Source organism: Nyctereutes procyonoides, unplaced genomic scaffold (genome assembly GCF_905146905.1).
Source record: "Nyctereutes procyonoides isolate TBG_1078 unplaced genomic scaffold, NYPRO_anot_genome, whole genome shotgun sequence".
Lineage (NCBI taxonomy): Eukaryota > Metazoa > Chordata > Mammalia > Carnivora > Canidae > Nyctereutes > Nyctereutes procyonoides.
In genome coordinates, this window is record NW_026575049.1 from 41,585,595 (window position 1) to 41,612,165 (window position 26,571).

Sequence of the window (26,571 nt, forward strand, 5' to 3'; positions counted from 1 at the left end):
CCCTCCCTCACTCCTTCCCTCTTTCTCCATTAACCCAGATGCTCAGACTTTGGAAATTTATCTGCTCCTTTCAGCTAACAGGATCATCATTCCCCTCCCTCTGAATATCTGATAGTTCAACATCAGCACTCATGGACCCTTTCCATATCCTATTCTTTGGTGGCTTCAGCTTGGCCTTTTATGGAAGTATAATTAACACACAATAGTATATTAGTTTCAGGTACACAACATATTGATCGACAATTCTATACATTACTCAGTGCTCACCATGAAAAATGTAGTCACCATATAATGTTATTACAATATTTTTGACCATACTTTGACCATATTTTGACCTATGCGTATTTCTCATCCCTGTGACTTATTTATAACTGGAAGTTTACACTCTTATTCCCCTTTATATACTTCATTCATCCCCCCCACCCACCTTCCCTCTGGCAGCAACCTATTTGTTCTCTGTATTTAAGAGTCTGTGTTTGTTTGTTTATTCATTTGTTTTGTTTTTAAGATTCCATGTATAAGCAAAATTATATGATATTTGTATTTCTCACTTATTTTATTCAGCATAAGACCCTTTAGGTGCATCCACCTTGTCACGAATGGCAAGATCTCATTCTTTTTTGTGGTTGAGGAATATTTTATTGCATGTATGTATATACAACACATCTTCTTTATCCATTCATTTATCGGTGGACACTTGGGTTGCTTCCCTATCTTGACCATTGTAAACAATGCTGCAATAAACCTAGGGGTGCATGTACGTTTTCAAATCAGTGTTTTTGTTTTCTTTGGATAAATACCCAATAGTGAAATCACTGAATTGCATGGCGTTTCTATTCGTTATTTTTTGAGGAACCTCCACACTGTTTTTCGCAATGGCTGCACTAATTTGCATCCCCACAAACAGTACCCTTTAACTGAATTTTGAGAATGAGAATCTTAAATTAAGTAGAGTATTTCTCTGAGGGCATGAAGAAAATGCCTTCTTTATAGTTAGGGTCTATTTCTCAAAACAACTGTCTAGTTTAAACTGATGCTGTTAACCACAATGTAAAAAGGAAGTGGCTCAAATGATAGAAGAATTCTTTGAAAACATGGGATGTCAAATCTACCTCAAAGTACAAGTGTTAATGAATATCAACCTTGTGTTTGCTGGTTGTTATAGAAACTCCATTTTACATTTCAGTACTTTAACACAGAAGTTGTGATACACGTGTAAATGTTGGTGTCAGTTTTAATTGACATCCGAAAGGATGGTATGTCAAAAACAATTTATTTTCCTGTTTCAGAGATATACTATACATAAGACAAAGTACACAAATCCTACAGTATGTGCTCTTCTGTGTCTGGATTCTTCCCTACTCCATCATGTCTTGGATAGGCATCCATGTTGCTGCAAGAAGCAGTGATTTGTTCTTTTTCTCATAGTTTTTATAGTTGTCATATTTGACAATTTATCCATTCTGTTGTTGTTGAATATATATGTTCTTTCTATGTTTCAGCCTACCTTTAAAAAAACCACTTCCATAAAATATCTGTGTCTTTGTTGTGATAGACACATTCATCATTTCTTTTGGGGAGTACTTATCATTTGCTGAAACCTAACCTGGATTACATACTCGCCAGGGGTAGATGGTTGGAGATCAACAATTCTATACATTACTCAGTGCTCACCATGATAAATGTAGTCACCACATGTTATTACAATATTACTGACCATACTCCGTTCACACCTCCCTGGCTGCTAGTGGCTTCAGCTACCTAATCTTATGCTTAACACTATAGGTGTTGTTGAATAGAAATGAGTTTTGAGAAAAAAAAAAAAAAAGAAATGAGTTTTGAGGGCAGCCTGGGTGGCTCAGTGGTTTAGTGCCGCCCTCAGCCCAGGGCCTGATCCTGGAGACCTGGGGTAGAGTTCTGTGTCGGGCTCCCCACATGGAGCCTGCTTCTCCCTCTGCCTGTGTCTCTGCTTTTCTCTCTCTCTCTCTCTCTCTCTCTCTCTCTCTCTCTCTCTCTGTGTGTGTGTCTCTCATGAATAAATAAATAAAATCTTTTAAAAAAGGAAATGAGTTTTCATTGAAAAAAAAAAAAAAAGAGTGGAATTCAGGTATACGGGCTGCCCAGAACAGGTACTCCCATTCTTACAGGAACAGAGAGTAAGAATCCAGCAAGGTCAACAACCTAGACCCTTTGAAATGATGTCTGTCTTTGAAATTGCCTTGAGTTTGGACAATAAATAGGATATTGTCTTTCAGCTTCTACTAGGTTAAATGAATCCTCATGTAGAATATTGTCATATTTGCCTAGAGCGAAACCTTTATGAAAGGTACTCTTCCGATTCCTGAAAGGACAAATTGCTGGGACCTTAGTAACCCTTTAGAATGGATTGCATGGCTATTTTCCAGCCTGAAACATAGTTCATTGTAACTTGGGAGCAAGGTTATTAGTGTATGTCTATAGAGCAAGGCACCCATGATGCACCCTTTCCTGCACCTTGCTTTTCACCCAGCAGTTTCTAACAGATTATTCCATATCAAAAGCAGCAGATCTATCTCCTTCCTTTAACATCTGGGTAGTATTGCATTGTCTGCATTCCAACAAACATGGACCCACTTCAGTAAATATTGGACTGGAATTATTTGAAAGTATCACTCACTTAAATTCCCTATCTCTTCAGCAGTAATTTTCAAAGTAGAGATATGGGCTCATGTGTTACCCTTTCCTAGATAACAGATCAAGGCAAATTAATATTTCTGTTCCCACCTGCTCCTCCAAAGCATAAGGAGAACCTTGCTATTCAGTCATGCATCTCTTCTCCAAAGGATCCTATGAAGCCACAGAATCCTTCTTGATAAAAGTCTCCAAGCCATCACCGCTCAGTTAAAACTAGTACTTGCCACCTGATATGAAGCCTACGTGTTTTCTCCGGTCTATGCAGTCTTTCTTACATAGTCCTTCTAACTTTAATATTTCCCCCCAGCCCTGCAAGGTATTCCCACTCACTGTCTTCACTACCTAAATAATGAAATCACTCTTGGCCTTCATGTTTGGAGAAAAATAATGCGTGTAAAACTTTCTAAAAATCAATAATAACGATGGCTGTGAACTCTTCAGTTTTAAATAACATAAAGCAGATTTTCATCTCTGACAAATGTAATTTGTTTCCAGATACAATCCTTCTCTCTCTACATAAACTCAAAGGGCTAAATGTTTTCTTTTTCAGTAGTTCCATATAATTCTTATTTGATATCATTTCTATGAACGTTTTTTTCTTTATGCCAGGGGCACCAAATGGGTGGTAACTTTCAAAATAAAATTCAAAACCACTAATTTTAATAAATTCAGCATCTTCAGTAGACACCTCCGCATAAAAAAGTGAAACCTTCATATTCCCTCTAGACTACCAATTAAGTATGCTTGTGAATGACTATAATTACTTACCTAAGGTTCTTGTAAACATAAGCGCCAAAAGTGTCAAGAGTAGTTCTATATGATGCATATTTAGGATTCTGCCTCCAATGCTTTCTCTGGAAAATGGAATAAGACAGGTTCAGGCCAAACTTGCAAACAAAAGCACACCTGTGTCATGAAGGAGAATTTTTAAAAATCTTCTGGCACACAGACTTTAAAAAGAAATCAGTGCAGGAAGTTTTCACATCCTTTAATATAGTCATCAAGTATTCTCAGAACTTTCAGCTACACAGAATTCATAAAACTTCAAGGTAATGAATTTCAGCATCCAGAAAATTTCCTACTAGCGCAATTTTCTAATACAAGAGAGTCTGCTGTACTTTGAGCCTGGTCTACTAAATCTTACCTCAAAGATCAAAGTTGAAGACAAAAGTATTTCCAGAGAACCTACTGGTCTATCAATAGACAGTCTGTAATTTACCAAGACATGTATGGCAGGTGTGCCCAAATAGGGGTGTGTTTGTGTCTGTGTGTGCTCCTTTTTCTCTCATCACACCAGAATGCTCATCATGATCTTCATTTATCACTTGACTTTTTAAAGACCCACCTTCAGGTGCCTAGGTGGCTCAGTCAGTTAAGTGTCTGCCTTTATAGCAGGTCATGATCCCAGGGGCCTGGGATCAGAGCCCTACATCAGGCTCCCAGCTCAGCAAGGAATTTGCCCCTCCCCCAGCTTGTGCTCCCTCTCTCTCACTCTGTCTCTCTCTCTCTCTCTCTCTCTCTCTCAGTCTCTCAAATAAATAAATGAAATCTTAAATAAATAAATATCCATCTTCCTTCTTCAGAACAAAGTTCTTCATGAGCTAGAAACTGTCTACTTTATTCATTACTGCATCATAAGAGTCCAGACCAATGCCTAGCACATAGTAAGCACTAACACTTGTTACAGGGGTATAGGTGTATGGGTGTGTGTGTGTGTGTGTGTGTATTTACACACATACACCCACATGTGTTTATTTTAGGAAACAGGGATCCCTGGGTGGCGCAGCGGTTTGGCGCTTGCCTTTGGCCCAGGGCGCGATCCTGGAGACCCGGGATCGAATCCCACGTCAGGCTCCCGGTGCATGGAGCCTGCTTCTCCCTCTGCCTGTGTCTCTGCCTCTCTCTCACTGTGTGACTATCATAAATAAATAAAAAAAAATTTAAAAAAAATTTATTTTAGGAAACAGAGAGACGAAGCAGAAATTCCCTATACTCCAAATGTCTAATATACATGGATGCCGTCAACTCAGATCTGTATTGAATTTAAGTCCTTACTCCAACCCATCATTTGTTCCGTGAATTACAAATTTAGAGAGTAGAACAAGGGAAGGGGGCAGTGGGACTCTTACACTGAGTATGAATATTTCAGAAGCAATCCCATGTTCCCTGCATAACACACACTGAGCTCCACTGGGTGGAGGAAGCATAGCGTGATGAAAAAGCTCACTTTCTGGGGCACACAACCCTGGGTTGGCATTCCATCTGGAGCCCTGACTAGCTCTGCAACCTTAGGCAAGTTACTTAAAAGTGTCAGATCCTATCTGCTCATTACCAAAATGGAAATTAGTAAGAAGGCTTATCACCAAAATTATTGAGTAATTAGATCAGCCTAAGCAATGAAAGCTTTCTGGATGCATGGTAGTTTCTCCGTCCCAAATGATTCTCTTACCAACTGCCACTCACCTCCCATACTTAAAAAAAAAAAGGCTGTTAATGTTCAAATCCTGGATGAAGTTTAACAGCAAAACCATCAAACTACTTACATCAATCTTTATGAATAACATCACAAAGCTTCTGCTGTAATTTCCAATAGATAATAATAATGTAAAGACAAAAGAGTTAAGAATGTATGGAAAGTACCAACTATTCAAATTAGAATATTTCTATGGTTATGTGGCTTGAAATCAATCCCCCACCCACACATATTTCATACATTTATTATTAACTATCTATTCTCTTACCTCAAATAGAATGAAAAGTGTTTCCTCTGGTTAAGACTGACACAGCCTCATAAAGGGCACTGCTGTTTTTTCTTGGTTTTGGCTTTTGTTAATTTTCAAGGTCTACTGAGAAATAAATTTACCATGAAATAATCCAGCATTCTGATGAGTTAACTCTGAATTTCAATATGAAACATGTTAAGATCCCAGTATACAAAGTAGCTGATATTTGGGCTGCTCTGTAGGTATATAAATTATAATGTACTTATTGTGGATTTAAAAGATTAAGTTATTAAATAATGGAACTCATTTTCAAAAGAAAAGCTATTCTGGGAAATGTCACAGATTAGTAAGTATTAATAAAATATACATAGAATATAAATATTAAATTTCTTGCATGAAGGACGTTTGGGGTTTTTTCAGTATTATGTTTGTTATTGATTTTTTTGCCGGTCCATAATTTTTCAATTTTTCTCTTTCCTCCTTCCTTTCTTCTCTCTTTCTTCCTTTCTTTCTTCCAATTTTTTTTATTTCCAAAGTATTATGTGCCCAATATATGATGCCATTATAAAATAAAGATTGAAAAGAAGAAAATGATCTCAATATGCATAATATTTTAACATGTTGCCTTGTACTTCTTCTACATGACTTTCAAATAATTCAGATATTCAAAATGTTCATATCCTGCATTTTCCACGTAATAAATGAACACTCCCCTGTGTCACAAAAATCTCTGTTAACATCACCTTAATTGCTACATATATCCCCCGATACAGGACTATTATAATTTATAAGATATTTTTATTACAAAATAACCTCATGACTATCTTCTTGTGTCAAAGGGTATGGATCAGTTTGGGGGGCATGACCTCTGGCGCCAAACTGGTTGAATTTGGATCCTCATCCTATTGTTTACCAGCTGAATACCCTGGGCAAGTCACTTATCCTCCCTGCTCTTTAGTTCCTTTATTTAGGAAAGAGAATAACAATACTACATCCCAGAACTGATGTGAAGGCTTCATGAGTTACCTTTGCAAAGTATCTGGTGCATAAGAAGTATCACTTAAATGTTAGTTATTTATCTACCTTTCTTGGTGTTATGACAATGGCAATACAATCTATGATCAAAGAATACATTTTATTTTTATTTTTTTAAAGAATACATTTTAAATGAGATAAACACATACTACCAAACTGCATTCTAGAAATGTAATAATTCATACTCCTCAGCTGTGCAAGATAATATCCATCTATCACACCCACATAAGCATCCTGCATTCTCATTCTTTAATTCTCTTTTTAAATTGGTTAATGGTGTTTCATGTTTTTTTTTTTTTTTTTTTAACCTGCGTTTCTATTGCTATAAATCAGAACATAAGGGTGTCTGGGGAGCTCAGTCAGTTAAGGGTCTGCCTTCCGCTCAGGCCATGATCCTGGGATAACAATCCCAGGATCCTGGGATGAAGCCCTGCCTCCAGCTCCCCGCTCAGCGGGGAGTCTGCATCGCCCTCTCCCTCTGCCCCTCGCCCCTCTCCTGCTCATGCTCTCTCTCTCTCTGAAATATATATAAAATCTTTTTAAAAAGAATATTAAGCATATATGTTTTTAGCTATTTTATTCCCTTGTGTATGAACTATTTTTTTACACCTTGGTCCAATTCTTAGGTGTCTTAGCGGGTTTTTTTTTTTTTCAACTTATTGAATTTACCCTTCAAATTCCTCTTTTGCTGTTTTCACATATGGGAGACTTCATATTTATGCAGTCAACCCCACTATGCTTTTTCTTGGTGATTTTTCCATTACTTTTGCATGTAGGTCACTCCTTTCCCCTCAGTGGTCTGGTGTATACTCAAGGTATGCTTTCTTCCTTTTTATGGCTTAGGGGCTTTTTTTAACATTAAAATTTTTTATTCATTAACAATTAATCTTCTTGTTTGGTATGAAGATAGGTCTAAATAATTTTTTTTCTCAAAGAGCTACTAATTATTTCTCTATAATTAATTTAAAAGTCCCATCTTCCCTTTACAATGTGCTGAAAGCATAGTTATAATGTAAGGGCTCTCTGCAAGCATTCTATGGAAATCTAGCAGCATGATCGCTCAGGTACAAATACATGCAAGCGTGTGTATGTATGCAAGCATGTGTGTGTACGTGCTTGCACACATGTACACACACACCACTCTTTCCTCTTCCACTGTGCTTTGTTTTTTCATTCATAGTACTCATCACTAACTGACATACTTTATTTTATGTTTATTATTTGCTGAATTGATGAATTCATTAAATTCATTAAATATATAAAGTTTGGTGTCTTAGGTGATCATCTGATCCACTGTTACATCTGCATAATCTTACCTTTGAAATGCTCCTTAAAGCATGATATCTTGGAAAATATGTTTTAACAACTGATGTGAAGTCTAGAGCACTCATTCTACCCTGGATCTTAAATAATAATCACAATACCTAGGTCCTCACCCAGACACCTGAAAATCCTCCTGGCGATTCTAATACGCAACCACGGTAGGAAGACACTAATCTAGCGGACTTCTTTGTGTACCTAAAAGTACATTTAATATATCATAAATACACATTTAATAATAATTCACTATTTAAGACATATTAAGTATATGTGCACATACGCAGATGTATATGTATGTAGATATGTATGTGCACACACACAAAGAACATTCACAAACTTCCCCTAAATCACTGAATGGCATGAAGTTTTCCCTAAATGAAAAAGGTTCTCTTCTAAAAATCGTGTGACCAAGGGCAAGCCAACCGTTCTCTCTGACCAGGGTCCTGCGGAGTGTCTGAATCTCATCCTGGAAGGTTTTGCCCACTTGCCCTGTTCATATACCCTACCCTGATAAAAGTGACCATTTTCTAAAAAAACCTAATTCACAGAAGCCCATAGTTGTAAGGCTACTTCTTGGTAGCCTTCTTAGTTGTGAGGCTGAGTTCTTTCTGCGAAGGAAGCTGAGACTTGACCAGTGAACTGGCCCAGATTATAGAGCGTTACACTGACTCACACAGGAATAGATGTAGATCTCCTCGATGTAAATCACTCTACCCAGCAAATCAAAATTGAGCACCTCCTAAGATAAATTGCCTTGAGGAAAACCTTAACACCAGTGATTTGTAAAATAACTCTTCCTCTGCAGTGTTCGGTGCCTAAGTGTTTCACTCAACCATTGAGATGATAAAACAACGAACGCAAAGAGGAAAAAAATGATCTTCGACATAAAACACACACAGGTGCACATGCACACACACACACACACACATGCTTCCACATGCTTTCACTCTAAGGAAAGCAGAATTTATGTTGAATTAGGCTTTTCATCTGCAAGGCCAGGAGAATCATTCCCATTTCATAGTCCTTGTCACACAGATCTCTGTGGCGTCCCTAGGCCTCCTCCACTCCACCTGCGCCTGTGCTAGTCCTGCTACCCGAACCCTTCCCACTTCTAACTGCAGGGTCCTTGCAATTCTTACAACCTGACTCAATGATCACCTTCTCAGGGAAGCTCTCCAACTGCCAGTGCCCCAAACAGCCTTTGTCCACACACCTGCACCACGCGGCATTCCCATTACCCCTGGATTCATCCCCGCGCCCTGGGACCCTGTCTTTCTGTGTTCCCAGAGCTCTTGCTCACAGCCTTTGTATGTGTTTTTGTGCTGGCAGGGAGGAGAAGGGTTGGTTAGCAGTCGCATTATCCCAGAACCTGAATAAACCCAGTTTCTCCCAAATGTACACCCTCCCAAGCCACTCAAGGTCCTCAGGATGAGAAGTGCGCCCGAGATCCCAGCACTGCACAGCACCAAAAGGAGTGTTTGCTGAGGCTCCCAAGAATAGAACAAGGGAAGAGGGTGAAATTAATACAATAACCTCACGTGTCTATACCTGACAGGGATCACCCAGTCATTAGTTTGTCTCCTAACCTGCAAAGCAACTTGCTTGGGGTTCTAACTCCTGGAAGCACCTCAAATTAAAAGTAAAGATTTTGGAATCAGGGAAATTTTGGTGCGAATCTGTAATCTATTACTTAGTAAGCTGGATGCCTTTGGATAAATGACTAAACATCTCTGTGCTTTGGTTCTCCTCCTTTCATTAAGCATAATGATAGTGCCTACTTCAGTCAGCCTACAGGAAGATTGAGAGAAAATAATGCATCTAAAAGTTTTCTATACCATGCTAGATAAGTGCTTAATTTGTAAAAGCTACCAATTATTTTAGCTCTTCTCACTTTTTTAGAAAAAAAAAAAAAAGAATTATAGGGCAAGTTTTACGGTCTGAAATTATACTAGCTGGAAAAATGGATGCTGTATCACCAATTATTCATGTGTGCACGGGTGCACATATATGTGTGTATATATGCAGACACCTGGACATCTATTTATATAAATAATACTTTAAACTATATATATAGATGTATATGCATATCTGCATGTATACATATATATATATATATATATATATATACACAAAATCCCTACTTATGACAGCTCCATTTATGCTTTTTTGATTGTATGATGGTGCAAAAGAGTTACACATTCAGTGGAAACCATACTTTGCACTTTGAATTTGAATCTTTCGCATCCTAGTGATATGCCCTCTGACCCTCACTAGCTGCAACTCCCAGTCGGCCTGGGGATCATGAGGGTGAACAACAGATACACTTACAACCATTCTGTACCCCATGCGACCACTGTTCCTCCTTTTCCGTATACTATTCCATCAAATAAATGAGATATTCGACAGCTTATTATGAACTAGGCGTCGTGCTGGAGGATTTCACCCAGCTGTAGGCTAATGTAAGGGTTCTGCGCACCTTCAGGTAGGCTGAGCCCTGATGTTCAGGAGGTTAGACGGATTAACCGCATGTCCCAGTGACTTCGGATATTACCAACCTAGTCTGGGTTTTCCAGGGCCCCCCGCCCCCCATCAGCGGAGGAAGACCTGCTACACCTAGCGGCACACATCTTTAACGATCTTGTTTCCAGAACCCCTGTGGCCTGGCTGGGTTGGCCCTGGCCAGCGGGGCTGGCGGCGCAGGGGGCGCGGAGGGGTGCGGCTGGCAGCCGGGCGCTCCTTACCTTCCGAGGGGAGTGCCCCGCGGCTGGGGCTGGGGCTGGGGCCGGGGCCGGGGCCGGGGCGGGGCGGGGCGGGGGCGGCCGTCCCTCCTGCACTCGGGTCGCGGCAGCGGAGGCAGGTGTCCCAAAGGCGGGCGGGAAACTGCGACCCGCCGTCTCCCTAGCGCTGTGCGCCCCCCAAGCAAACAGAGGCGCCCCACGTGTGGTGAAAGATGGAAGGCAACCAGAGAAGGCTGGGGAAAGGGACACGACGAACAAACGGAACAGAGGGTCAGAAGGAAGAAAAGGCGCCTGGCAGCGGCGCGCGGAGGCTGTGGGTGGGACGCGCGGCTCGGCGTCCCCGAGCTCCAAGTGGGGCGCCGCGGGGCCAGGGGGCGTGTCCCGGCCTGGGATGCTCCAATCAGAGACGCTCGTCGTCGGGGGTTTCTCCCCGTCGGGGGCCTGGGGCGGGGCGGGAATCCTCCCAGGCTGCGGTGTCGGTGGATCGGTGGATCGGGGGTACACACGGCTTTCCTCCGGGGTGCTCTGGTCTGGGGAGCCCCCCCCCCGCGCGGGGGATACGGACTCCTCCACCTGGGCGCCCCGCCCCGGGGTTCCGGGAGCCGCTTGGTCGCGGGCGCGGCTGGAAAGTCCGGAGCGTCGCCCTTGCGCCGAGGCCACCGGTGCCCCAGGCTCGCGCGGCGAGTTTCGGGAGCTCCCGGGGGCTGGGCGGTGGCGGGGGACCCGGAGCGCCCGGGCGCGCGGGGCTGCTCGTTGCGCGCCCTGCAGGCCGCCGACGGGTGTGCACCGGGGTCACGGGGAGAGGGAGCGCGCCCGCCGCCGAGGGGCACCACCTGCGGTTAAGGGGAGGGAGCCCGGGCGGCCCCAGACAGGACGGAGGCCCGGGAAGGGCGGTGAGCACACACAGGACGGCTCCCCCAGGTCATCCAAAGTGAGGAGGAGGCCGTCGGCTGAAGCCCTCAAGCCTCAGATCTGTGCTGAGGCCTTCTGCGTGGGCGAAGGGTTCTCTCCTGGAAAATAGTAGAGAGGGGGCGGAGGTGTTGAACTGAGATTTTACACTGTTAAGAAAAGGAAGCCAAAGGAGAACGTGTGTTTCAAAGTTTTCACCCCGTGGAAGAATGCAGGGTACATTTTGAGAGTGGTCTGTAGCAGGATCTTTCCAACAAAAGAGAAGAATGAACCCCACGGCTGATAGGGAGAGGGTTTAATGAGTCCTTTTCATTCTTTTTATTCAGTCAAAAGAATTCATCGTGTAATAAATGAGAAAACTAAAACAATGATCTCAATAAAGGCAATAAGAACAAGCATCTGACAAAATGCAACAGCCTTTCTTCATGAATAACACTAGGAACACTAAAAATAGGAACGTTCTTAATCTGATAAAGAACATTTGTAAGAAGCCTGCAGGTAACTTCATCATTAATATTGAAACACTTTGCTTTTTTTCCTAAGATGGGAAACAAGATAAGGATGTCATCTCTCACCTGGGACAATCCTTTTGTAATAAGTAAAGAGATAAAAATAGAAAGCAAATAGATTGGGAAGGAAGAGATAAAAACTATTGGTTCTGATGGAAGGCATAATTTTGTGTAAATCGCCCTTCGAAGTTTACAAAAGAGCTGCTGAAGTCCTAAATGAGTTTGGCAAAATCATGGAATAATAAGCCAATATGCAAAAATAAATCAGAATTCTATATTCCAGTAATGGAAATTTGAAAAATTAAATTTGTTTAAAATACCATTTACAATACCATAAAAAAATCAAATACCAAAATATAAATCCTTTGGAACATATACAAGATGTTTACCATGAGATCTACAAAATACTGCAAAGAGAAATAAAAGACAAAAAATGGATGGATATACCATATTTATGGATTGGAAGATGCGTTGTTAAGATATCTATTCTGTACAAACTGTGGAGTTTATAGAGTCCATACATTTTTAGACTCTATATGTTATAGAGTCTAAATATTTCCTACAATCCAAATCCCAGGAGGAATTTTCAAAGAAATTGAGAAACTGGTTTTAAAATTTATATGAAAATGCAAATCACCTAGAATAGTCAGACCAATCTTGGGAAAGAACAAAATTAGAGGACTTATGCTGACCTGAAGGCATACAATAAGCAATACTAATCATGATAGTGTGATATTTGCATGAGCATAGAAATAGAAAATAATATAGAGTAATAGATCCACGCATATATAGCCTATTGATCTTTACCAGGGCATCATGTCAATTCAATAGGAAAAGATAAGCCTTTCACAAGTGTTGCAGGAACAATTGGGCCTCTCTATGGGAAAAAAATAAATGAGGTTGATCCTTACCTCATTCCATATGCAAATATTAATTCACAGTGGACCATAGACCTAAATATAAAAGTTGGAACCATGAATATTTCATAAAGATACATGGGAAAATATCTCCAGACCTTGAGATAAAAAAATAAAAAATAATTTTAAAAAAACTTAGAAAAGACACAGACAACACTAACCATATAAGAAAAACTGACCAATTGAATGTTACCAAAATTAAAAACATCTGCTAATCAATGATACCGTTGAAAAAAAGAAAGAGGTAAGGAGGCAAGCCTGGAAAAATTGTCACCTTACATCTATCTGAAAAGGAATTAGTATCCAGAATATCTAAAAAATTTCCACACATCAACAACATGAAGAGAAGCAACACAATTTAAAAACGTGTAGAAGATTTTACTTTCACTGAGTGATAGACACATGAATCTTACTGGTGAATAAGACATAAAAAATGTTCAATATCATTAATCATCAGACAACTGGAAATTAAAACCATAATGAGATTCATTGAATACCCACTGAAATAACTAAAATTCAAAGAAACCTGACAATACCAATCATTGGTGAGGAATAAGAGCAGTCCTGTACATAACCGGAGGAAATGAAAATGGTACAATTAGTTTGCCAGTTTGACAGTTTCTTAAAAAGGACCACACCTAGGTATTGAGCCAAGAGAAATAAGAACACATGTCCACAAGAATATTCACAATCTCCATATTCACTATAGGTACCATGTGAAACAACCCATATGTCCATCACCAGGGGGAGGTTAAACTGAGTACAGCCATGCAATGGAATCCAACTCAGGAATACAGAGAAACAAAGTATGGACACATACAAAACATGGATGCATCTCCAAAACGTTATGTTGTGTGAAAGTACAGAGTCACAGCACTGTCTGTCTGACTTTACTGATAGAAATTTCATGATCTGATCAAAACTAATGGAGATAGAAATCAGAACATTATTGGCCTCTGAGGAAGGAGAGAGATTGGCTGGGAAATATCAGGATGGAACTTCTCCAGTAGGGAAGGTGATGGAAATATTTCTTTTTTTTTTTTTTTTTTTTAAGATTTATAATCTATCCCTCTTTTTGAGAGAGAGACAGAGAGACAGAGAGCACAAGAGTTAAGGAAGGGGGAGAGGGGGAGAATCTCAAGCAGACTTCCCACTGACTGGGGAACCCAATGTGGGGCTCAGTCTCATGACCCAAGAGATCATGCCCTGAACCAAAATCAAGAGTCAGATGCTTAACTGACTGAGTCACCCAGGCACCCCTGATGGAAATATTTCTCTCTTGTTCGGGATGGTAACTACACAGGTATGCGTAATTGTCAAGACTCATCAAACTTAAGATCTGCATTGTATTGTATGCAAATTTGACTCAAGTAAGGGCAATTCCTTGTGTTTTTATAATTCACCAGAATTTTTTAACAGGATCATACAATAGACACCTCACTGGGTTGGACTGAATTCATTCTATTCACAAAACCCCTCCTGGTTTCCGCTGTGGCTTTGAAACCCATAAAGAGAGGAATGTGCCTAATTCCCCTATGTATCCTTCCACAGCCTTTCCTCTCTCTGCCCCTTTCAAAGAGATATTTAGCACATGTTCAGAAAAATGTAAATGTTGGATATTTGCAAAGTAGCTTACAATTTGGGCAGTTAAAATATATTTAAAAATAAAGAGATTGGGGATCCCTGGGTGGCTCAGCAGTTCAGCGCCTGCCTTTGGCCCAGGGCATAATCCTAGAGACCCGGGATCGAGTTCCGCGTCGGGCTCCCTGCATGGAGCCTGCTTCTCCCTCTGCCTGTGTCTCTGCCTCTCTCTCTATGTCTATCATGAATAAATAAATAAAATCTTTAAAATAAAATAAAAATAAAAATAAAGAGATTATAACTTCCTTGTTATATCCTATAGAAAGGGCCCAAATTTGGCTCGAGGCATTCAAGTAGCTAATATAAAGAGGAAAATAAAATCATTTCCAAAATTATCTATGTCCATAAATCAAACACCTGTCTGTAAGTCTAGGTAGATAGGGAAGCTGGATTAAAGGTACATCTACTCCTGACAGTATTACTTATGGTCACACAGCTGGTGGAGAACAGAGGATATCTTGTTGATTCCAAATTATGTGGTGTTAACCAATCAACTTGAGGGCATCCTTCTCACAGGCTGATTTTTTTAGTTGTTCAATAAAATCAGATGTCACCACAAAAAAAGCAGATTTAGCAAATAAAAATTCCCAGTGAAATTTTAATTTCAGATGAGATTTCATTCTTTGAATTCAGCTTTAACTGATGTCTTGTATTTTATCTGACAACCTTAATCCAGGGAGTATAGATTCAGATTATAGGGTATGTAGAGGGATAGGTAACCACAGATCCTTTAGGCAACCTTTCAGAAATAAACAAGTTCTTTTCAAGCAAGGCTCTGTAAAGCATGAGTGACAGTCAAGATTTTACTCCCTGTCAAGGATCTGGAGTGCAGTTTTCTTTTGCAGTTAAATGCAAAATTGTATACTTTTAAAAGCATCTCAGCTGAGGGTGAACTCCTTTAGGGAATTAATGGGAGTGGCCTTGACTGTGCACCTTAACTTCACTTTTGCCAAATGTTTCTGCCAAAAGCCCTACTGATTTCATGGAAATGTTACAACAAAACAATTTCTCAAATTTAAAAAAGAAAATCATAATTGAGAAATGTAAGATACACTGACATGATCATTCCTGAATTAAGTATAATGATGGCCATTTAAATTCAACACAACTCAAATATACAACAATAACTAATGAGGCATGTCAGGTGTGCACAGCCATGAAATAGAACTCTGTGAATATTTAAAATGTTAAAATTTGGGGCACCTGGGTGGCTCAGTGGTTGAGCATCTGCCTTTGGCTCAGGTCATGATCCTGGGGTCCTGGGATCGAGTCCCATATCGGGCTCCCCACAAGGAACCTGCATCTCCCTCTGCCTATGTCTCTGCCTCTGTCTGTGTCTCTCATGAATAAATAAATACAATCTTTAAAAAATAAATAAATAAAACGTTAAAATTTAAGTGACATGTCCAATTTTTTTTTCATGAAGTAAAATAGAACAAAATATAAAAAACCACACACCACGTGAGCTCAGCTACATAAATGATATGTTTTGGTACAAATTCAAATTTACCATAATGTTTAAAAGTCATTATCTTAGGATGATGGATTTATGGATAATTTTTGCTATTTTCTTCTTTCATGTTTTTCTCTTCTTCTGTAACTTTTAAAGTGAGATAAAAATATTTCTAAAGAGAATAAAATCTACGAAAGAAATTTTAGAACTGCAAAAACTTGATTATAATGGCAACTGGGGACGGCACTCCAGTAACATCAGCAACATTGAGATGATAAAACTCAGCATCTGGTCAAATAAAATGTAATATATTCTGGTATGTGAGGAATGAGATGTACTGCTAAAGTTCTGCTTGTGGGAATCTAAGTGTTCTTCAAGGTTACATGAAAATTTAGCTCTAACACATCTAGTTTGAAGTTCAATGTGCTGAATATTGACAAGGAATAAGGAGCAGGAAAACAGGAAAGAGAGAGAAAGTGGAAAAAGCATAATGAAGAGATCCTAGGCCACCTGGAGAAAGATCAGCAAAGGGAGAAAAGGAAGGAAAAGTGAGCTGAAGAGAGGGGGAGCAAGGATAAACATTTCTGGGCTTTTTGCAACCACCCAGAATCAGGAAAATGGAAGTAGAGTTGATGGATGAAACCCGAAGCCTGCACAATCTTGACATTCCCACTCTTCATGCCTCTGCTCCAGTGTCTGGTCCAATGGCATAATCCAGCCAGGAAGAGTTCAGGCCAACGGAAATCGGGTGCATTAGCACATCAAAGCAAGCACTACTGCCCCTGGGCACTCAGGGAAGCCAAACTGGATGTCTTCCCTGGCAGTCTGTTGGGCACAGGCATGTGGTACCTCACATGCTTCCAGAATTTGGAATTCAGCGACTGTTCGTTGGCCACATGGTCTTCCCTCCACTTGATGGTACCTTGCACTTCCACAAGGTGCTTGAGGGAATCTTGAAGCTCCCCAAACTGTAGTCCACCTGGCTTGCTCAGAGCCTCCAATTCTATAAGAATCACCTTGGCGTCGTTCTGGATGAGGGCACTGTGCAAGGCGATCTCCTGCTCGTAGGCAAACTCCCTGCTGTGTGTGATCTCAGGAGTCAGGATAAAAATGTGGCGCCTACTCTTTTGTATGTTGGTTTCCACTGCGGTGGCTGCATCTGGGAATAAAGGACACGGGTCAGATTTCCTGTTGCTGTGTTTTTAAGTGTAAAATACTCAGATCTCACTGCAAGAAGGCAATAGTATGATCAAAGAAATACAACTGTGGACAAAACCACTCAAGATATTCTCAGAGGGTGGCAGCTGAAAGACTAAATCCTGTAGTTGCGTGACCTAGGGAAATAAACGTTGAATGGTGCCAGGTAGAGACCTTGTGTCAACCAGGATCCTAACTGGAAGCTCAGCAGACTCAAAAGGACTAACTTAAGAGAGTTTAATAAAAGGACAATTTATAAAAGATGTGGACAGAACCAAGAGAAATCAACGAGAGGTGCCTTGGAACCCCAGCACTAGAAATAACCAGGGAGGCATTACCACCCTCCAGGTGTGAAGGGGAGGAAGCAGTCATGGAACCTAATGAGTCTAAAGGCAGCAAATGGGAGCCCATGTCTTGGGAGAGAAGAGCCCAGCTACCCTGGCAACCTCCCAGGATGCCTGCCTCTGCACTCCTGCCAGTGCTTCCATTGGCCAAACCTGGCATTGAGCAGAGGGCAGGGGTGTCATGGATTCCATAATGACTCACTACCCTGGGCCATTGGATGGTCAGGGTGCAGAGTGGATTTGAAGGAGCAAACGGAAGGTCACTAGCATGGGAAGAAATGCACCAATGCAGCCAGTCACTAACTTTTTCTAAGGGGCAAGTGAAGTTGTTTTGCTAGATTGGACTTTACTTTGATTAAAGTAGGGTCAGAGGGGCAGCCCGGGTGGCTCAGCAGTTTAGCCCTGCCTTCAGCCCAGGGTGTGGTCCTGGAGACCCGGGATCAAGTCCCACGTCAGGCTCCCTGCATGGAATGGAGCCTGCTTCTCTCTCTCTCCCTGTATCTGTGCCTCTCTCTCTCTCTCTAAAAAATAAAAATAAAAAAATAAAGTAAGGTCAGAGGACATAGTTGGAGGAGGGGTCATGGGAAATTTCCCAGGTGAAAAACAACACAATGCAGGCCATGCAAGCTGGAGCATCTGTGAGCTGACATTCACGTTGGGCTGGAGAGAGGCAGAACTAGAAATGAGGTCAATGGATCAGAGAAAAAAAGAGATGAAGGGTTTACAGCCAGACATAGCATGTAGTGTGACACCACAAACAGTTGGCGTCCTGGCAGCTTCCTGAGCAGATGTGGAACACGAAAAGAACATTTGAGCACCATGACTCATTCCTCTCTACCAGCATGAGTAGCCAAGGGGAGATAGGCTCTAGAGAAAATTTGGGTTACATTTTCCTGAGTTGTTCATTTTATGAGTCTCTCACAGCCTTATGGGGTAATTAACTTTGCCTGAATATTCCAGGACAAACCAGATTCAGCTGCTTTGTGTTCCTCTAAATCTACAGATGCTTGAATCCCTCTTTGCAGTGGAAATGCCAGTTTAAATTCACAGTTTACTAAGCATTAACTTTATTGGACCTACTGTCATGAGGCTCCTGCCTCATTCACATTCCAAATACTTCCTGGTCTCTGAGGAATTCAAGAAGGGCTGTAAGGAGGGCTCATGTGTACTTGACATAAATATAGAGAGAAGCAGAGAACAGCTACTGAAGGGCCAGAATTGTAACAAACTTTCAAAGATGCATGGAATTACTAGAAATATTCCAAGTCAGAAATATTGCAAAACCGAAGACAGCTCTAGTTGTTGTGAGAATATACATTTACAAATGTTTCTCCAATACAAGGAAAATCCTAAAGACCTCTGAATCCTTGCAAATATTTTAGCCAATGCTTCTGGATATTAGAACAAAATTCTTTGTTTTTTGAGTCTTCTTTCAGCTTTTCTAGAGACAATTAAGATATGTCAGGTATCCTAGCAGTGGGCATGGGAAGTCAAGTAGGGGCAGTGCCTTGCTAAATCCACCCAGGCAGCACACCTTACCAAGGCTTCACAGCACCGACACTCTTGTGAAAACCTCATGATCAGGTTGGCCATGGGGGCAGGAGGAGCAAAGAGTAAGTATCTCCTTCTTCTACAGAAATATTTAAAAGCTCTGGTCTTAGGCCTGGAGTAGTTATTGTAATTCCTTTCCAACAGAGGGATAAGTTCACCTATCTCTTGGCCTTCTGATGAATGTGAATTTCTGTCCTTGAAGTATGTTGGTAGCGTTACCTTCTCCAGGTAGCAGATCTCTCCCATAAATGCATAAGTTATAGCCACATTTATTTTCAAGAACATCAGGCAAAATCTGGTGGACAAAGTACTCTACAGCACTGGCCCTCTCTGGATTATTTTTATAGTTCCGTGGATAGATAACATAAGCATCGTAGATCTTTCCGTCTGAAAATGAGAACAAGAAATACAACTTTAGTAGTTGGCTAGAAAAATTCCCATTTGATTCTTGCTACATATTCTTCACTGAATTTATTGTTGGTGGTGCATGAATCCCACCTGTCCCCCCAAATATTCTAGAATCCAGAGATGGTGACAACAATCTACTGCCATAAAATGTCATCAAGACATCAATCTTAATCCCAAAGCTGGCTTCTTTCCTGTCTCAGACTGAATGATAGAGAGTAGACAAGAGTCAGTCCAGTTTTGCACACACCACATGGTCAAACTTAATTAATAATTTACTGATAAATATTTATTTTCATTGGTAAGGAATCTTCTGTTGTTTGGAGTTGAGCTCAATTTAGCTGTTGTTGCTTACCCTAGGAAGTGAAAATGCGAAAGGAAATTTTTTTTTAAACGATCTGCATGTCCCAGAAATCAAATAATTAGTCCTAGTTGAGTGGACCATATGGAAAGTGTAAAGTACACCTGCCTCCAAAGGAAAGAATGGTGTTCTGATTTAGCAGGCATAAATGTATTCTTTCATTTATGTGCATAAATAGGACTCTTTATGGAGTGGGCTTTCTGGTAAACTACACCTACATTCTGATGGCTCTTTCTAAGCTATTCACATCTGGAAAACAGCAACACTTCTGTTAATGTTTGCAATTCCATAAAGTTTTACCAATAGCACATTTTCCAAACTGTTTAAACTTTTCTGGGCTTGGGCCGATTCTGTTATTAATTTAGAGAGGAAAGAAATTTGAACTGTTGAAATGAATCTCAACAGAGGATAAAGAAAGGTCTGCTGACAATGTTAGTGAGCAAAATCTAAGTTTAGTAGCATAGCTATTAAAAGATCAACAGACAAGTAACCCACAACCATTATGGATCTTTTTCTTTCTTTCTTTTTTTTTTTTTTTTTGGATCTTTTTCTTTTGAAAAAAAAAATGTGAAACTTGCTACTTACCATTCCTAGTTTTGTAAGGTTTAGCTATGTCTCTCCAGAGCAGAATAACCTCAATCCAGAACACTTTTAATATTATCACCATGACATTGATTAGCATTAACAAGACGCTAAATCCCGCAAGTATGAAGTAGGTGCTTTGCTTGTCAACTATTCAAAAGATAAAGGCAGAACAAAAAAGATCACTATTATTACTAGAACAAGGCAAAATAAACAAATATATGGATGCTGACCTCTATTGAGAGTACAACAGATTCATACAAGACATGCTTACCTGGAATTTCCATGGCTGCTTTAAGAATCAGTTAGTGAACATTTATTGAGTGCCTACTCTGTGCAAGGCAGTGAGCTAGGCATCCTAGGGGATGCTCAAAGCATAAAAGGTGCCGAGGCAAATGTAAACTTAACTAAGATAGGAGCTAAAAGTGTAATTTGAGTTGGTAGAGGTTCTTAGGAGTGCTCATTCCATGCTAGACTGGGCCAGCAAGGCTTCTTGCAGGATGAGGTCCCTGAAGAATAGTTAAAATTTATAGAACTGCAAGATAAGGAAAATGCACTCCTCTCAAATGTACTCCTGCTGTAAGCCCAAGGGCAGAGATGGGGTATGTTCTCTGAGGAACTGGGATATTCCAGTTTGGGGAATTAGTGGAAGACGCAATAAGAAATGTGGGTCAGGGCTAGGTTCTGGCCAGACTTGGGGCTCCTATTAAGGATTTTGCCTTTATTTGGAAAGGTCCCAGGAGCCACTGAAGAGTGTTGGGTGGGGTGTTAACAATGAAAGTGGTTGACAAGCAAGACTAATCTAAAGGTAGCAGAAGATTTGTTTCTGTGGGAAGAGAAAAATGAATGGGAAGTTTTTGTAACACTTGTGAGAGATAAGGAGGGTTCAGATTTGTGTAATAATGACAGAGGAACGGATATGTCTGGTGTTAGGGCATTAAGGAGAACGAATCAAATGGTCCTGGGGTCTTACTGCATAGAAAAGCAGGGAAGAAACCAGGATCATGTAAGTCTCTAAAGCATAATTGATGAGGAAGTCAAATTACTGGGGCTCTAGGTTCTAAACACACCTCTTCCTTTTCTCATCACGGAACTGTGTCCTGTACTCACTGCCCCACAAAGTGCATGCACAAGATGGTTTCCGATTTCAAGGACTTGCAACAGATACATACAAATTGAATACAAGAATTGTACTCATTAATGGTATTTTTGGCTGTTTTAAGTTTACTTCTCTCTTTAAAATTAAGTATCCACTTACAAGTAGTCCCACTTAAGGATGAATGTGACAAGAAGCTCAAAGATTTGGCTATTCTAGCATTCCCCCCGTATTTTTATCTGAAGTCTCAGAGCACGGGTTCCCAGTTTTGTCATAGAAAATCATTCATCCATATTCACAGATTCCTCCCATAGCTCATCAGCATCCTGAGTATCCAGCATCATGAAATCAAGAATGGCCAGGTGAAGAGATTCAAAACCAGGGGGCGGGGGGTGGAGGTTGCAAATTGGCAGAGCTTACTATCTGTACTGTCATCAGTTTAAATGATAAATACTCCCAAAGTTAAGCATTTCAACAGGCTTCCCCTCCAGGTCTCTCTCTCTCTCTCTCTCTCTCTCTCTCTCTAAAAGTCCCATCTGGATGCCCTCTGGGAACCTACATATCTTAGGAGGATCCTGGTGAAGTGACTGTGCATGTGGTTGGCCACTTGGAGGAAAGAAGTTAATCCAAGACAGGAATGAAAGTTCGAGTTCAATATCTTTTTGTTAACGACTTTATACGTGTATAAATAATTCCCTGTGTGGTAGCTAAACACTAAATACTTTCTGAAAGTGTTTGTAAACAGGAAAACACCACCTAAGTTTGAATCTGGCTCTAACTATAATACTTGGTAAGATATTTAACCTCCTTGGGTTCAGTTTCCTTATTTGCAAAACTGGATGATAGTAACAGTCTCTTCCTCATGGAATATTATTCCAATACATAAGAAATTAAGTGGAAAATAATTAGACAGGTCCAAAGGAAACAATGAATAAATGTGTACTACTATCATTACGAGTATCAAATATTTATTTAATCACATCAAATAATTTGGGAACATAAGCTTTTAAAGTTTTTGTTTTTGAAATTTGAGACAATATTGCGATTTCTTTTATTTTGTGATGAGAAATAAAGGAATTCATTGTGACAAACTGCCATAACAAGTTTTTGTTTAATGTCCAGAGTTGTCGAAACAGAGCATAACCATGTTAATTTGAAGAAAAACAGGGGGACGGTAATACATACAAAGAAACTAGAAGGAAAAAAGTCACTAAGTACATGTAACATGAAAACAATTCCAATACACAGATAATCAGAGAACATTCACAACGTGACAACGTAAGCAAGGCTTACATTGTAGGGATGTTGAGGCAATGACAGTGCTGGATTGGGGGCACGGCTTCCCCTCTCCTCAAGGATCCACTCTGCCAGCTCCCACCACCAGACTGCCCAGATAGAACATTGTGACATGGTCCATATGTCCTGGCGTGAAACCTGGCAACCCGTGGAACTTGATAGCACTCAATATCATGATTCTCTTTGTTTTTAAAAAAACTTACAAATTGATGGTTTAAGTCTGAATTAAAGCAAAAATCCCAAGCACCACTTCAAGTAGAGACTTAATCACAAACACATCAAATTGGTGGCCTCCTTTTCCATCATCTCCATTTTTTTTTCATCAGGTTGTGCCTCTGTATGTTTATCCAAGTTAATCCAGCCTATAATTCCACTTAGGGTTATCAACTGAGGGTTTAATTTCCCGTGGCTAAGTGACAAACACATTAAGTAATTTCCACATAGTTGTGCATGGAATAACAAGTGTAAAAATATCATATTTTTCTCCCCCTCGCCCTTTTATACTGGATTAAATACTTCATCTAACAAACAGGATGTCTTTGCTTGGAAATGCAAACAAGGGAGGAAGTTGACAGGTGCTCAGGAAGGAAATGCTTGTAAAACTATTTTTGCTGACATCACTGCAAGCAGTGACATACCAAGGGGGTGGGAGGAAGAAGCACTCTGCCCCCCAGAGGAGGAATGTGTCATTACTGACGTTGGTTAGCAATGGGAAAGGTGAGGATTAAAAGTGCAATGACTCTGGGCTGCCTGGGTAGCTCAGTTAGTTAAGATCTGCCTTTGACTCAGGTCATAAACCCTGGGTCTTGGGGTTGAGTCCCACATCAATCCTCGAGTCGAGCTCTGCTCAGCAGAGGAGTCTGCTTCTCCTCTCTCTCTCTCTGCTGCTCCCCCCATTTGTGCTCTTTCTCTCTCATATAAATAAATAAAATCTTTAAAAAAATAAAAGCACAAAAACTCTCTGATGGTCTTATTACTGTTTTGGATTCTTACAGACAATGTGTCCTCTTGTTACCTATACCCAAGACAGATCATTCTCCGCACCTTGCTTCCATATGCTGCTGATTATTTGTGAAAGAGAATGTTACATTTTAAAAGATTATATATAGTGTCTGAATGTGATCTATTGAAGAATAATCAGCTTCCTATTTTTTATAATTATCTTTTATTGCATCAAATTATAATGAAGTCATTAAAGGCATGCTAGATTCAGATAAACCTATAGGGAAGTTATAAGTAATTTGGCCTTTTGAAGTCACTGGGAAGGTTATCCAGCTTAACAAACATAAATGTAAATTGTTATTTCGTTGAATAATTAAGCCTTATAAGCTAGAGCCATGGAGATGTACAAAAAATGGTTTTTCTTGATAACTTTGGTGTGTGTTCATTTATTCATTCAACAAATGTTTGTTGAGTGCATGCTAGGTACCAGGCATTGCACTATAGACCAAGACACAAAGACGAATGAGATGTCATTCCTGCCCTCTTGGAGCTTATAGTCACGTTCAGCAGACTCCCAAACAGATTTTTGTAAGTGTGATGAGTGTAGAGATAGGACAGGGCCCTATGGGAACAACTGAAAGAAACAGATGTACTCCAAACTAATGGCCAAGGAAGGCTCTTCATAAAAGGTACCTGAATTGCATGTTGAATAACAGATACAGTAAAGAAATGAGCTGAGCTACTAGATTTCCTGTGAATTTCACCTGTATCTAGATTGTAGTTCCAGAGAAAGGGGTGAGGAGGTGGGAGAAATAAGTGAACTATTTTCTTTTTCCTTGTTTTAGCTTAAATAAATTGAATTTTTAAAAAGACAGAAAAAGAGAGACATGTAGTCAAACAATGTATTTGTTGAATTAAATGGGAGTTTGTCTGTATAACTGAATACTATGAAGCCTTTACAAAGGCTGGTGTAGAACATTTCATATCATGGAAATATTTCTACTATAAATTAAGTAATTATAAAATAAGTTGCAAAACTTTCTACATAACTCGTAGAAAAACATGTTTATAATCAAAATACATCTGAAGAGAATTTTTATGTGGCAATATGAAGGCTGAAGAATAGCCAAGACAATCTTGATGAAGAACAAAATAAGAAGACTCATGCTACCCAAATTTAAGGTTGATTGTAAAGATACGGTAAATAAGACAGTATAGTGTTAGCACACAAATAATTTTTTTTGCAGGGGGAGCTCACTATTTCTGGAAAGGCCCAGACAGTAAATACGTTAGGCTTGCAAGTAGAAAAAAACAAACAAATAAATAAATAAATTTGCTATTTTCTGAAATTCAGCAACGATAGCACATGATGTCTTATTACAAAGTAGTGTCTAAGATGTTCGCACTGGGATGGGCAGTAGTTAAGTACTTCCCCTTTTCATCCACTTTGCCAGCCTCACTAACAAAATGTGCATGCTTTATGACCAAAAAAAAAATGATAAAAGGGACATGTTTATAACATGTCATAAAAGTCATGAAAGGTAACAGCATGTTCAACGGTTTACAGTTAGTGTGTTGTCTTTCATATATAGTGAGGCAGAGAGAGCTGATGAAACCAGAAGGATAGCCAAGGAGGCAGTTGAGTGTTAAAGAGGAACTAAGATGAGAGAAGGTAAGGTGGGAGGGGACAGGGAGGAGAGTGGTGGAGGAGGGAGAGAAGGCAGAGGAGGAGGAAGGGGAGGAGAGGAAGGAGGGGTGGAGGCAAAGGGTGGGAGGAGTGAGAAGGAGGAGGGATGGAGGGAGAGGAGAGGTTGGGGGGAGGAAGGAGAGAAGGAGTAGAAGGAAGAGGAGGGAGAAGAGGGGAGTAGTGGAGGGAGAGGAGCGGGATGACAGAAGGGAGAACAGAGGGGGGCAGGTGGGCAGGGGGAAGTAAAGCTGTAGAGGCAACTAGGGGACCCATACTACAAATGGTCAGTGTCCTTAAGAGGAGGAGCACATTTTATGAGATGGGACACTTCCATTGTCGGGGAACACCCGCCCTGGAGCCACACTCCAGCACACTGTTCCCTAAGAAAATTATCTCAGTTGATGCAGTTGACTCGGGTGACCCAAGTCTCGGGAGCACTCCTTACTTGGACTTTTCCACTTTAATCTTACGGTGTGCCGTATCTTGCCATGCAAATTCTGAGCCAGACAGTCATACCGCAGTGATAAATCCTCTTCTCTCACGTCATTTATTCTTAAAATGGTGCTCTGACACGTCATCTCATTGCTAAAACTGAAAGGGCAACCTGTTACTTTTAGTGCTTACTTGGCTGCTGCAAACTGTGTGGGGATATTTTCACTTTCGTATAAAAATACCTTTGATTTGGCTCTCGTTCCTCTTGAATTCTTGCTTCACCAAAGTTCTGAGCTGTAGTTCTGTTCACCAACCACCGGACACCAGACATCATCTGAGAGCCTTTCCCAAAGCAAGCAGAGCAGAGGATGTTTGCTGGTTTTCCTAGATGAGAAGTGAAGAAGTTCACCAATAACATTCAGTTCTGTCAATACTATTGCATTTAGGGTGAAAAAAAATAGAACCCCCTGTGTGTGCCAGGAACTGATCCCATTCCCCTTCCTTATCATCAGCACCTCCATGTCCTGGGCCCTCACCTCACCTCTATCCCCTTTGGTCATGGTTTGAAGGAAACTCTGCTCCCACTCCCCTCTCACCTATTGCATTAACTAAGGGGGAAATAACTCTGGTTTCATCAATTCCACATTAGAAGATGGGGCTTCTTTTTACTCTAAATTAGAATTTCTTTGTAACTTCTCTCTTCTACACCTTTCTCCTTTAATTGAATTATCTTCATCTCTCTGGAAGCCACTATGTTGGT

At 40.5% G+C, this 26,571-nt stretch overlaps 2 protein-coding genes across 4 annotated transcripts in view; both read right to left on the minus strand.

Moving 5' to 3' along the window:
- The window catches only part of IL18R1 (interleukin 18 receptor 1), a 34,364-nt gene extending 25,255 nt beyond the window's left edge, over nucleotides 1-9,109 (minus strand). Inside the window, exon 1 of the mRNA XM_055329437.1 lies at nucleotides 8,965-9,109. Coding sequence (XP_055185412.1) covers nucleotides 8,965-9,109 — 145 coding nt within the window. The remainder of the gene's footprint in view (nucleotides 1-8,964) is intronic.
- A 6,988-nt stretch (nucleotides 9,110-16,097) lies between these two features.
- Nucleotides 16,098-26,571, minus strand: part of IL1RL1 (interleukin 1 receptor like 1) — a 72,714-nt gene continuing 62,240 nt past the window's right edge. For all 3 annotated transcript variants that reach the window (XM_055328633.1, XM_055328632.1, XM_055328631.1), the window contains exons 7-11: nucleotides 26,054-26,195; nucleotides 25,825-25,970; nucleotides 20,362-20,508; nucleotides 19,230-19,397; nucleotides 16,098-17,077 (exon numbers count right to left, since the gene is read on the minus strand). In XM_055328633.1, the coding sequence (XP_055184608.1) occupies nucleotides 16,692-17,077; nucleotides 19,230-19,397; nucleotides 20,362-20,508; nucleotides 25,825-25,970; nucleotides 26,054-26,195 (989 nt within the window). In that variant the 3' untranslated portion in view covers nucleotides 16,098-16,691. The remainder of the gene's footprint in view (nucleotides 17,078-19,229; nucleotides 19,398-20,361; nucleotides 20,509-25,824; nucleotides 25,971-26,053; nucleotides 26,196-26,571) is intronic.